General features: G+C 36.3%; 2 protein-coding genes across 4 annotated transcripts in view; both read right to left on the bottom strand.

Moving 5' to 3' along the window:
- LOC134238013 (cadherin EGF LAG seven-pass G-type receptor 2-like) overlaps positions 1-3,134 on the bottom strand; it is a 49,878-nt gene extending 46,744 nt beyond the window's left edge. For all 3 annotated transcript variants that reach the window (XM_062720160.1, XM_062720145.1, XM_062720153.1), the window contains exon 1: positions 221-3,134. In XM_062720160.1, coding sequence (XP_062576144.1) covers positions 221-2,911 — 2,691 coding nt within the window. In that variant the 5' untranslated portion in view covers positions 2,912-3,134. The remainder of the gene's footprint in view (positions 1-220) is intronic.
- Positions 3,135-10,136: 7,002 nt separating this feature from the next.
- On the bottom strand, positions 10,137-13,354 carry LOC134238032 (cadherin-19-like). The gene is made up of 3 exons (XM_062720172.1): positions 13,338-13,354; positions 12,342-12,818; positions 10,137-10,499 (listed from the first exon to the last, which is right to left on the bottom strand). Exons 2-3 carry the CDS (start codon positions 12,777-12,779, stop codon positions 10,137-10,139), a joined length of 801 nt encoding a protein of 266 aa, XP_062576156.1. The 5' UTR covers positions 12,780-12,818; positions 13,338-13,354.
- Between the last annotated feature and the right edge of the window lie 628 nt (positions 13,355-13,982).

Raw genomic sequence — 13,982 nt, 5'->3', positions numbered from 1 at the left:
AATCAAGAAAAGTACTAAGAAAGGCACCCATCTTACATTTCATAATTCAATGAAATTTACCCAGTGCTGAAAGTTCATACATGTTATATATAAACATTTGAATAAGAAGAGTTTAAACCAATTATAAACTATAGCATTTAATAAAAGGTAATGGTACCAAAGATCGAAAGTCAAAAAGACCTTTTCAGAAAGAATGAAGAATTTAAGGAGTTTAACTTACATGGACCATGATAACAGCTGTCATTGAGGGCTGGCCATGGTCATAGGCTTCCACAGCAAAAGACATACTAGGAGTTGTCTCTCGGTCCAACTTCATGCGAGTTTTAATATCTCCAGTATTCTCGTCAATTTCAAAGCCATTGGTTCCCTGTCCGAGTCGATACGAAACTCTTCCATTCTCTCCAACATCCTGATCCACAGCTAAAACTCGGTAAATTGAGGATCCAACGGGAACATTCTCCCTGACCTCGATTTTATATGGTGTGTTTTGGAACTCCGGCCGGTATTTGTTTGTGTCAAGGACATATATTCTGACCTGCGCTGTATCGTACAATCCACCCAGATCTGTTCCCCTAACCTCCAGTAGGTACTGGGCTTGCTCCTTGTAATTCAGTTTTCTTTGCAAAGAAATCATACCCTCTCCATTTATAGTGCTAATCTGAAAGGTGTTACCGACATTTCCACTGACGATGGAATACGTGATGTATGCGTTATCACCGCTGTCAGCATCTGAAGCTGAAACACTGAGGATCCGAGTTGTTGTAGCGGTAGATTCTGACACAGTCTGATTGTAAATCTTCTGAGAAAATACAGGAGCATTGTCATTTATATCTCTCACAGTCACAAAGACATTTGTGGTATCAGACTTTACAGGGGTTCCTTGGTCTCTTGCCATCACAACAAAGTTATAATTCTCATGCTTTTCATGGTCTAATTTTGATTTGACCTTGACATCTCCTGTAGCAGAGTCAATCCAAAATGGCAGGTTTTGATCAGGGTTAACAATGGAATAGACCAACAGGGCATTCAGTCCGTCATCACTGTCCTGAGCCTGTACCGCTACAGCCGTGCTGTTTATTGGTGCATCTTCAGGCACGTTACCACGATATGGTGCCGCATGGAATATTGGTGGATTGTCGTTTACATCTATGACCTTAATAATGACATCAGTGGTGTTAGTCTTGGGTGGTTCACCCTGGTCCTGAGCTTGAATGGATAACCTGTATTCTTCAGTTGTTTCATAATCCAACTGCTTCTGAACTGAGATTTCACCAGTCGCTGGATCAATTCTGAAAGTGTCGAAGGTATTACCCCCAAAAATGTTGTAAGTTATCTGGCCATTTTTGTCAAGGTCTCTGTCTGTTGCACTCACTTTAGCAATTGCAAGGTTCATGTTGAAGTTATAGTCCTCCGATACATTCACAAGATATGTTTTCTGTGAAAATTGTGGATAATTGTCATTTTCGTCCAACACAGCAATGTTAACAGTTGCTGTGGAGGATCGCCTGTTTGCTACGTCACCTTGGTCAGTGGCTTGAACTAGAATCTGGTACGAGGCATTACTTTCACGATCTAGTACAGCCCGGGTTGTTATTGTACCTGTCACAGGCTCTATCATGAAAGCTGATGACTGCTGATTTTCTATGATGCGATATCGTATCTCGGCATTTCTTCCTTCATCAGAATCTGTGGCCTTAATTGTCATGATGGTAGAGGAAACTGGCAGATTTTCTGCCACTTCCTGATAATAAACGCTTTGCTCAAACTTTGGATCATTGTCGTTAATGTCTAAAACAGTGATGGTAAGTAAAGCCATAGCAGACAGCTGAGGGTATCCATTATCGGTAGCATATATTGCAAAGGTGTGTCTTGGAATCAGCTCCCGATCCAACATCACGGTGGTGTTGACCAGACCGGTCACTGGGTTTATGGCAAACATGTCCTTGCTTCGCTGGTCATTCTGGGCAGTCATGCTATAGGTGATGACACTGTTGTCGCCGCTGTCACTATCTGTCGCTGTCACCGTTATCACGTGGTATCCAGGGTTCTGTTTTTCCTGTACACTGGCAGAGTAGGTGACTTGTGGAAATTTTGGAGCCGTGTTTATCACTTGTCTTCGAAGTCGTATGTGATGATTTGGATTGGACGAAGGTAAGGACTCATGTTGAAACTCAAGCAGGTTCTGGAATATTATTTTCACTGGGATTTCTTCGACTTGTGATGCTTTGGAGCACTTAACATTTAAATGACCAGATACTGAAAACCGTGAAGATGGAGTACAAAATTTTTGAAGTGCATACAATGACCGGTCTTTCTGATCAAAAGCTATCAATGATAATGGATCTTTTGGATGAAAATTAACTTTGTCACATTTGTGTAGTGATCTTGGCAATAATGCCCCAATATTGAGCACAGATTCATGTTTACGAAAGCACCAATTAAAATGAAAGTTTTTGCTTTTTACAATGATACGATATTTTTCATTTCTCTGCCTCCTTCTATGGGTTTTTCTATGTTTTGGTATGAGACAGTTTTTGCCTTGTATGCTGATTTTCAATGGAAACAAAGACACAATTTTTGCATTGTTATTGTCCCTTGAGGATAAAATCCGGATTTCTAAAGGATTTTCTATTTTATCACAAGGAACACTAGATTTCATTATAACAGCACCATTTCTTATTTCTACAACCGACCCCCTACTTCGGTTTTTGGAGTTATAAATTTTATCATGTCTATAATTCCAATTTCTGTCGGCGCTCGACACATTAAAAATTTCCTTTCCTTCTATCGGAATATCATTCCATTGAACACTTACACTCACACTCGCCACCTCTGCAACGTGCACAAAAATCACAGAAAATCCCCACAACCAAATTATAGGTCGGGTCGTCACTGACGCATCGACACCCATTTTTCTTTCTCTTGAATTCTATTCAAGAAATGCGACACAGGTGAATCCTGAAAATTAACACATTTTCGATTCATTACACACTGGAAAAATTTCATACATTAAACGTGTTCCATCCTTGTCGATATTCCCTGATTCTAAATTTTTAAGTTACCATTTTCTTAACGTGCTGGACACAGACAAAATCTAAGTATCGCTTATCCTTTGGCGAAGTGCTTTGATTTCAATGAGGGTGACATGCGCTTGTTTTCACCTCCCTCGTACGAGAATTACTACGCGTAATTAGGTGTGAAAAATCGTATGTTGACCAGAATAGTTGTATCCAATAGTGGTATCTACTCTTCTAAACATAGAGTTAGTGTTACAATGAACTTGCTTTTGATTAAATTAAGAAATTTATGTATATCTTAAAATTGGGGAGGCAAATACAACAGCCTCCAAATCGATATGGTTTTTTTTTGAAAGGCTTTATAGTGCTGATTTTTTTTTTACCTGTACACAGGTAAGAATATAAACACAAACAAATATACATAAATATTTACCAAACAAGCGAAAAAAAAGTTTCAAATAAACACCTGGAAAATAAAATACACAACAAATAAATGTAAATGCATCATTGTTCTTCGTGATTTTGATAATTTAGCTCCGTATAAAGGGAGAAAACTCGTGTCAAAACACTCTGACTTCACACAGGTGAAACATTCTCTTGTTCTCTTACTGCTTACCCAGACAGCAATCAAAAACACGCACACAGTTTTAAGTGTTTAATATAATATTACACGTACATGATATTGTGTTTTAACATGAGAGACATAAAATAATGTTCTTGTTTTTTGTCTGTGGTTTTAATTGTTATTAATGAGTGGTATTTTTTTTTTTAACAAATAACTATAATTCGTCCTGACGAATTTCTAATTTGTCCGAACGAATATCTAATTCGTCTGAAAAAAAAATATATCAATTTTTACCTGGCCCTCCAGCGGCGCCATATATCATGCTCAAATTCATTTTAAAGAAAATTGCAAGAAGGACCCCCCCACCCCCGGAAAAAAAACTTTTGAAAACAATGAGTTAGTTGCAGAACTGCAGCGTTGTGGTTTTATATCATAGAAGATTAATCAGATGACAATCCAAGAGATAAGAATTTAAGGTCAAAGTTGAGACCTCTGTAAACTGTCCGTTACCCGACTATTTCCTATGTCTATTAGACTTTGACCACAACAAGTCATAATCAAAGTATAAAACTATAGGCCTACAGTTCTAAGATTTGATGAGATAAGTACACGGAAGCACCTGCTGTGTTTCATTTGTCATCAATGTGTATTCTTTGTAATGATCAAGCAAACGGACTAATCCCTAGAAAAGTCAGTGTGGCCTTTGAGTTGGTGTAAAATAAAAAAAAAAAGATGAAAAAAGGTCCGTCAATATTCGAATCAACTATACCCTTATCGCCTTGTTTGAAAACAGACCTGCATGTATATTGTTTCGCAAAAGAGGACGTTGAAGACAGAAAACTGAAATCATCAGATGTTACATTGTAATCATAAGATATTTTTCGGTAAGTTTCCATTAACGTTCTTTCCCAGTAAATAAACAAGTTTGAAATGTTAAAGGTGAAGAAATCGCATTTATAATTAATTCATGAAAAACCTACAAAAAGACTGAATGCTTCAGTATAAGGTGAAAAGGAAAATACTTGTTAAGATATATTTTGCATTTATTAGAATATTCTGACGTTGTCTGGGACAATTGTTCTGAAAAAGATGCAAAACTTTTAGAAGATATCCAAGTAGAAGCAGGTAGAATCATTACTGGTTTAAGATCAAATTCCTCTAGATCAAAATTGTATGACGAATTAAGGTGGGATCTTTTGCAGACTAGGAGGAATATTCATACGAATAAATACGTAAATTGCTACTATTTTATTTAAGGAATAACTGTTTTATTTTTCGATTTCATGATGTGATCAATCGATTGGGTTGCGTGATAATTTGCATAAACGCCGAAGGCGTTTATGCATAAAATTATCACGCAAGCCAATCGATTGATCATCGTCATGAAATTGAAAAATAAGACAGTTATTCCTTATATTTACATGCTTTGATTCTGCCAATCCACGTGCTCCAAGCCCTGCTTCTGTTTAGCTGTTTGTCCCGCCCTGCACGTGTTTTTTTTTTTTTTTTTTTTTTTTTTTTTTTGGAAACGCGCCCATACATTGATGGGGAATAAAGTACATTTACAATTTGTAATTTTACCTCGGACAAAGACATTGGAAATGTAAATATAAAATCATAAATGGCTATTCACCTAAATATTTAAATGACTTGATTGAACCATAGACCTAAAACGAAGGGGTCGGCGGTCCCTTCGTTTTAAGTCTCTGATTGAACCTTTTCGTCCTACAAACCACCCCTAAAATCTTAGAAATAATGATGCAGAATTCAATATTCCTTCTGTTAGAACTACATCATATATGGAAAGCTTCTTTCCATCAACTGTTAAACTGTGGATTATCTTGCCTGATTATGTCAGAAATGCTCCTGGTATATCTTCATTCAAAGGTCTTTTAAATTTTTATTTTTGTAAAAAAGGTAAAGAAATTTATCATTTTGCAAAACGAAAGTACAATATAATACATTGTCAGTTGCGAAATAATGCAAGTAATTTGAAGGCAGACTTATATAACCAATTTTTATCAGAAACACCATTGTGTGAATACTGTATTGACTCTGTTCAAGATGCTCATCATTATTTTTATTTGCTTGTCCAAAATACCAGGTATACCTCTCCAAGAAATGTACTTTTCCAAACAATCCAAAATATTATTGATTGTGATCAAACTCATGAACTTGATTTACTTTTGTATGGTAGTCCCAATCATGGACTAGGTATTAATATTCAAATATTTGAAGCAGTACATGCTTTCATCGCAGCAACCAAACGTTTTATTTGACACTGTCATGTATGTTACTTATGCCAACTCTTTCTAACCGGTTCTACATTGTAATTTTTTTTATCTACTTTTTTTTCTCTTGTTTCTTTGTTACTATGTCTGTATATTTATTTTCATATCGATATATTGTGTGTTCATCTTGATCTTGTAGGGAGAGGGCTAAAATAGGCTTTGCCTGCTGCCCAATCCCACTCACTTATGTGAAAAAAATTTTGTATTAAAAAAAGGCAAAGAAAACGGACAGTGATTGAAAAAAATAAACAATACAATGAAGAGGGCAGAAAACGCAGTCCCCTGCAAATTCCAGAGCTGGGATCCGGTGCCTAGGAGGCGTAAGCATCCCCCTGTTGACAAGTCACACCTGCCACGAATCCTAGTTCAAATGAAGTATATCGAATCAGCGTAGAAATGAAAACATTTTCAATTCATGAAACGTCGTCAATAAATCAAAATGTTGATTTGAAGGCAGGAGCAAGAGTTATTCTTTTCATGTCATGTAGAAGTTCGTGAATAAATTCTTCTTCATGTGAAAAAACAGGCTTGCTAACACCGCAATAGGTACCCATGGGAATTCCAACAGATTGTTGAAATACTTCATCTAAAAAAGATATTCAAGCATCTTTTATCTAATATCAACATTGGAGTACTTGTGTGTGAAATCAGGATTTTTTCTTTTTGTTTTTACAAAATGAACAATCATAATGATAAAGTTAGTAAACTCAGTATACGAGTTCAATTTTTAATAAAAGAGTGACGTGGCAAAACTTGATCTGCTAACAACGTGGCGCAATGGAAGACTTGAACCTTTTATTTACTAGTAAGTTCAACTATGTGTACAATGGGAATGTATTGGATGTATTTTTTTTTAAAAACAAAATGACCAATTATAAGGTAAGTAAGATTTACGAGTTCAATTTTTATTGAAATAGCAACTTTCTATGGTAGCAAAGAGCTTAAGATTAAGTTTATCGTGACGAATTATTGGTTTTTGGAGACCAGATCTTCCAACAATCTATTGGAATTCCCATGGGTACCAAATGCGCCCCTTTAATCACAGACCTAGTTTTGTATTCACATATGAAGCATAATTTGTCCAAAACTTATACGTGAAAAGAAGAAAACACTTTTTGTGGCCTTCAAATTGACATTTAGATACATTGACGACGAATTGTCAATTAACAATGATTATTTCCATTCTTATATCGATGCGATATAACACAGTGAGCTTGAGATAAAAGATATCAAAGAGTCTGACACATTTATTTCATATTTGGATAATTTACTTGAAAAAGACGTTAATGGTAATCAAGCTTTATGAAAAACGTGGTGACCAACTTTTCAATCGTCAACTTCCTTTCCTTATGCAGCAATAAACCTTTATCATCTACATATACGGGTTGTGCTCTGCTCCTGTTTTGTATTGTGTGATGAACCTTAGAGTTTACTGTTTGTTATCTCCATATATTTCATTGTTTAAAATACGGCAAAAGGTACGTTTTTATATTACTGATTCTGGTTAAATTTTGTGTTTTCAAATTTTCTTAAGTACCTCAGGGGATTCAAGTTTCCACATCTGATAAACAACACTTTTCGAAAATGTTTTTTTATTGTTCAGTACCCCTGACATTTCTCATAAACACATACTGCTATATTTCACTTTGAGACGCCACCACTTGCCGATGGAGAGCTGCAAATTTCTCGGCACTAGGGGCCATAGAGCAGGGAGGGATCTTTTCTGCGACAACACTTATACTGCGATACAGGACTCAGTTTACAAGGGCTGTTCAATAAATAATGTCAAGAGCTCGATGATGTACATATTTGAGATCATATGACATTAAGCTTCACATTTTTCTCATTACTGAATCTTTAATGAATTGATAACAGTTTATGTGTCCACTTTTCATCACATAGTTTCATTGTGAGATCTGGAAAACAAGGGCTATTCGAGACACTGCATTTAAAATGAATGGTAAAGAATCAGTAAAGTAGAGCGAAAATAAACGCTTCATTAAAGCTGCTGTAAAACTTGTTAAAAATCCCAAAGAAATATTCACTGAAATATGTGAAATTTATTACAGTAACCAATGTTTGTTTTACACACACATGAGCAGGTGGATTTCAATTAACAGAAAATGATGCTAGTATAACAGGCATCGAAAATGAGTACCGTCCTTGGCGACAAGGACTTACAAGTGAACAGTCACTGTACCGTTTGCGAAAATTCAACAAATTATCACTGATTATGTTCGATTGACTTTAAGACACATAACAACTTTGATAGACATCATTTTGGGGATAGTTCACAATGTTTTAAAGAAACACTTGTCAGAAAAAAGCTTAATACTCAAAGGCCACCCCATGTTTTGAAAAATGAGTGAAAACGACAACGTGTAAGGAAATCAAAACAATTATTTTCAAAAATCAAAAATTGTCCTTATCCAATTTGTCTGAAATTCAGAAAGACTTTGAAACTTGAATTCATTACTTTAAACCCTCAAAACAAATCAATTTTACAATAAGATGCACTTGACAGCAAAATCAAGAGTATAAGAAGAGCAAAGAATTATAAGAGCATAAAATTAAAATTTTCAACAGCTTATAAACCGACTTTTCAACTTTATTACAACTTCATGACAGCGTCCAAACACACACGCCATGAAGAGTAAAGGAGTTTGGGGGATAAACAGAAAGTTAATGTTTTGTCACACAAACAATATTCGCCAGATCTTTCAAACTTTGACTTGTTTCATTTCCCAAACTTTAAAAAAAACACAGTTCAGAAAAAAAAATTAAGTACAGGAAATCATAGGATCTGCCATATTCTAGTAAACCATTAGGGCTATAATCAAAAATGTGTTCTACGAGGGCTGTTGAATAAATAATGTCCTCAGTGTACGATCTGGCGAATATTGTTGGTGTGATAAAAATTTAACTTTCTGTTAATCCCCAAAAGTTCTTTACTCTATATGGCGTGTTGGTTTGGACGCTGTATTACAGAAATTTAATGTAGTGGATTCCTAATTCTGGTTCCATCCTCTCATAAACTTTTCGATTTTTTTGGCAAAAATTTGCTTTCGAGACTTCTCCAGAAATTGAACTGCCTCCCCGAATAAGAATTTGAACAACAAGACCACTACTTATTTTTTTTTAAATGGCATTTAAGTCTATTTTTGTGCTTTTGCAATTCTTTGCCCTTCTCAGACCTTGGCCGTCTTTGTCAAGTACATCTTATTGCAAATTTGTTTCAGGATTTAAAGCAATGGATGCAAGTTTCATTATCTGTTTGAATTCCAAACAAACGTGAATAAGTACTGCTTTTGATTTTTAAAAATAAGTGTTTAGATTTTCTTACACGTTGTCGTTTTCACTCATTTTTCAAAACATAGGGTGACCATTGAGTACTAAGCTATTTTACTGTCAAATGTTTAATTTCTTAAACGTGTAAACTACCCCTGAAATGATGCCTATCAATTTTGCTATGTGTCTTAAGGAGGTCAAACATCATCAGTGATATTTGTTCAATTTTGGCAAACAGTGCATCGGTTGTTGTAAGTCCTTGTGGCCAAGGACGGTACCCATTTTTGATGCCCATTATATCAATTTTGTTCATTGAAATCCACCTGCTCATGTGTGTATAAAACAAACATTGGTTACTATAATAAATTTCACATATTTCAGTAAATATTTCTTTGGGATACCTAACAAGTTTAACAGCAGCTTTCATGAAGCGTTTAATTTCGCTCTAGTTTACTGATTCTTTACCATTCATCTATAATGCAGTCTCGAATAGCCCTTATTTTCCAGCTTCTCACAGTGAACCCATGTGGTGAAAAGTGGTCACATAAACTGCAATTAATTAAAGATTCAGTCATGAGAAAGTCAGGCTTAATGTCGTATGGTTTCTATTTTGCATGTCATAGAGCTCAGGGCAATATTTATTGAACAGCCATCGTAAAAACAATCAAAAATTAAATAAAAATTTTACGAACATGTGTTTTAAATAAAAGAAAATATTTAAGTGAAATCATTAAGAATAAAGTATTGATGGAATGAAAAGCATTTTTTGTTTCCTTTCGATCACCGATGGCAATACTTATTGAACAGCCCTTGAATGAGAAGGAGCAAATATTAATCATACCAGGGTATTTGTACGAATGTCCATGCCTGACTTTAAGAACAGAGAGGCCTGGAAACTGCAATTTTAATCTAGGTACATGTATGCCAATCCTGAAACACACATTTACAAACAACATACACATTAATTTGATTTATCTATATAATATCGTTATTGGATACAATCACTATTATGACTTCTGCTGTCGACGATAACGGGGGCACACCTCCATCAGTAACAACAACGCTTGTGTTGCAGGCTGGTATATGGGAACCCCCTTCATTAAACTTATGAGCGATCTTGATCACACCCGACTGAGAATCAATGGAGAAATGATGGCAGGTTGGGGTATTTGAGTGGACAAAGCTGTAAGTTAATTCAGCGTTTCTTCCTATATCAGCATCAACTGCGGTGATCTGGCCCATCGCAACTTGTCCTACTCTATCACCAGCCCATATTAAATTGCTGTATAGGTTCCTTGAGAATACAGGCGCATTGTCGTTTACGTCCAAAATATGGACCTGAAAAAAAAACACAAGACAAACAGTTTACATAAAATAGATGAAAGACGGCAGCATAGATTGCAATTTTCTTTCTAACAGTGTCTACATGCATAATAAATAAATGTTGTGTTTAGCGCGACATCGTGTTGTGTGAACTTGTGTTAGCGTGGCAGCGTGTTCGTCAGTGTTGTATGGAATCCGGATAGGGCCACGCAGTTCACTATCGCATCATCGCACCATCGAGGTTTGAGTCGATGGTGCGATGACGCGATAATGCGATGACGATGAAGCGATGGTTAGTGCGATTGATGCGATGGCGCGATAGCGCGATGACGATGATGCGATGGCGCGATGAAGCATAATGCGATGACGCGATGGCACGATAGCGATGATGCGATGGCGCGATAGTTGATGCGATTATATCGTGTTTATCGCACCATCGCAGCATCGCTATCGTGCCATCGCGTCATCGCATTATCGCTTCATCGTACCATCGCATCATCGCCATCGCACCATCGTATCATCGTCATCGCGCTATCGCGTCATCGCTTCATCGTTATCGCACCATCGCTTCATCGTCATCGCACTATCGCGTCATCGTACCATCGACTCAAATCTCGATGGTGCGATGATGCGATAGTGAACTGCGTGGCCCTATCCGGATTCCATAGTGTTGTGATAGCTCGACGGCGTGTTTTTTTCTGAAGGCGATGTTGAGCTTTAGCTAATGACCCTATCTGGACACCACAGATATTAAATATTAACAATAATTAGAATATAGTAGCTTAGAAGATCTAGTCGTGTTAGATGATTCTGTTTTCATCTGCTTGTTATTTATCATACCCCCGCTTGACAAGCGGGGAGGGGGGGGGGGAGGGTATTGAGTGATTGTGGTGTCTGTCCATCCATCCATTTCTTATCCGCAACTCCTCGTTTACTACTGAATGAAATTTAATGACTTTCTCAGAATCTTTGTTATATAGTGCCATTATGCACCTCATATTTAACTTTTTGATCGAACACATCTTTTGGATTTCTCAGAGCAAAACATGGACACGGCCATTTTTTTTTCTATACAGCATTATTGACGGGTACCCATCTTTTATTCGCAACTTCTCCTATATCACTGAATAAAATATGCTGATACTTTCACATATTTATTATTACATAATGCCATTATACACCTTTTATTTTACTTTTCATCTTACAATTCTTTCGGGTCTCCCATTGCAAAACAAACTTTGCCGTTGTAATCATAAGAGAGGTGCGGGTATCATTTTGCTCACAGTACCCCTATCTTTAGTCAGTGCTTGATATAAATAGTTTTTCCTGGCCCAGCAGTTCTTCAAATAATTCCAAGACTTCAGTTTATTTGTACATCATTTACACGAATTGAATTTCGAATGTGGCATCAATACGTATTAGTTTTATCCATAATAAATACCTTTTACATTTTCGCAAGTTTTACCAATCTTGAATGAGAGATAAATATGAAAAGACATCTTGAACAATATGTTTTTTATGAATTTACAAAAGCGTTTGAATTAAACACGAAAAGACAATACATTCAACACCATCAAATTAAGCGCTCTTTCGGTTAAAAGAGAAAAATGCGAAACCTAACATTTATACATCCAAAGGACATCTACAATAATTTCCAGAAGGATTATTTTTTGTGTGTAATTGGAGATATGGGGAAAAGATTTATATGTTTGAGCCCCATTCTTGGTCGTCGGGATAAAAATGAAAATTCTGAAACATACTTGCACATTTACAGCAGTATACCGCTTATCATACTCCAAAGACATGAGAGTGTTTTTTGCAAAATTTTATATTTTCTAAAATAGAAATTCCACTTACAAGCACCTTAACCACAGCAGACTTATAGGGAGTACCATGGTCACGCACCTCCACCAAAAGCATCTCATGATCCGCCACTTCGCGGTCAAGGATAGAGCGTGTTTGAATGAGCCCAGTATTCTCGCCAACTTCAAAGTTCTGAGTTCCCTGTAGCAGCACGTAGCTAAGTCTTCCATTTTCTCCCCTGTCGGCGTCCTGAGCAAAAACTTGGAAGACAATGGATCCCATAGGAATGTTTTCTATCACCCCCACTTCGTATGGCGTACCAGTGAATTGTGGCGTGTACTCATTCGCGCCCTTTGTATTAAGTCCAAGCGTATCATGTAAGCTAGGAACATCGACAGCTCTGACCGCTTGCAGAAAGTTTCGATGTAATAAAATCACAACAATCCCCGACAATAATATATCAAGTTGGGCTGTTGATGAAAATATACCCATCTCTTGTCCTCTTCCTCTCCCGGGTAATTCAAAAGTAGTCTGTAATAACAGGATGTTACAGAAAGTTTATTTCCCACAGTGACTAGGGATAGGGCACTACCCTGGGAAGGAGGTCAGTTATACATTGGTATTCAATTATATACATTTGTACACTCAATCAGGATTTTTTTTTTGGTTTCTTCCAAAGAAGTAACAACAGGCCAAATTTAAGAAACATTTAACATAATATAACAATTTGCTTCTTCTTTATAAATGGAACTCGGAAACTTGCATATCTTGTGATTTATCAACAAATATTACCTTATGAGGAATCTGCTTCTACTCAAGGTACTCTGAAGATAATCTTAAAATCACAAAAGGATTAAAAGTTTGTTCAACCAGAACCTAACGTCACCTGTTTATTCACACACACTTCACACTTTTACACCGCTACAAAATATAGTCCACAGCAACCACAGTATGCGGTAGAATAAATCATACTATAGTAAAGCCTATACAATTGAAATAAAAGAAACAGAAAATATATTTTTTTAAGAATGATCTGGTCTCCGTTGTTACGTAAACACGTGGATCTGTGTTATCCTATCAGAAGGTTACCAAGGGTTATCTTTATAAATAAGGATTTTTTTTGTCAACTTCTAGTATGTTGAGACAAGAGTTCTGCTACATTAGAAGTTGACCAAAAGCAATCCATATATAATTATTAATACATGTATATCAAACAGTGACCAGAGGGAGTCATTGTCCTACATCACATAAAGTATCTAATAAAGGTGTCCAGTTGTTTCATTTTTACAAGGAGACCAGAGTTAGCCCTTGTCCTAATTGTGTCTGTCCATTATGTATATTAAAATATGAGAGAGGTACCAGAGGTTTGCTTGTTTGTTGTCGAACGTCCCTCTCGAGGATTTTTTCACTCATGGAGACGCCACATCTTGCTGCTGGAAGGCTGCACATTTATTCCCATACTACTACTCCGCACTCAGGGTAATTGATTGATTGATCGTAACTGCATGCACCCTGTTATATATGAAGAAGACTTTGTCCAAAATCTTAAAAGACTTTTCAACTTTATACACAACTATTCCCTACGATAAATTCAAGTGCAGGCTTTTTGATATCATCGACAGCTCTTTTTTCAATAAAAACGGACCTTGAAAATTTATTTACCAGGTCATTGGTCATTTTAAAAATTATTTTGTT

This window comes from Saccostrea cucullata, unplaced genomic scaffold (genome assembly GCF_032062105.1).
Source record: "Saccostrea cucullata isolate Sc308-1 unplaced genomic scaffold, CSIRO_AGI_Scuc_v1 ctg2628, whole genome shotgun sequence".
NCBI lineage: Eukaryota > Metazoa > Mollusca > Bivalvia > Ostreida > Ostreidae > Saccostrea > Saccostrea cuccullata.
Note: the sequence above shows the minus strand (reverse complement) of the source record. Positions and strands in the feature narration are given on the sequence as shown.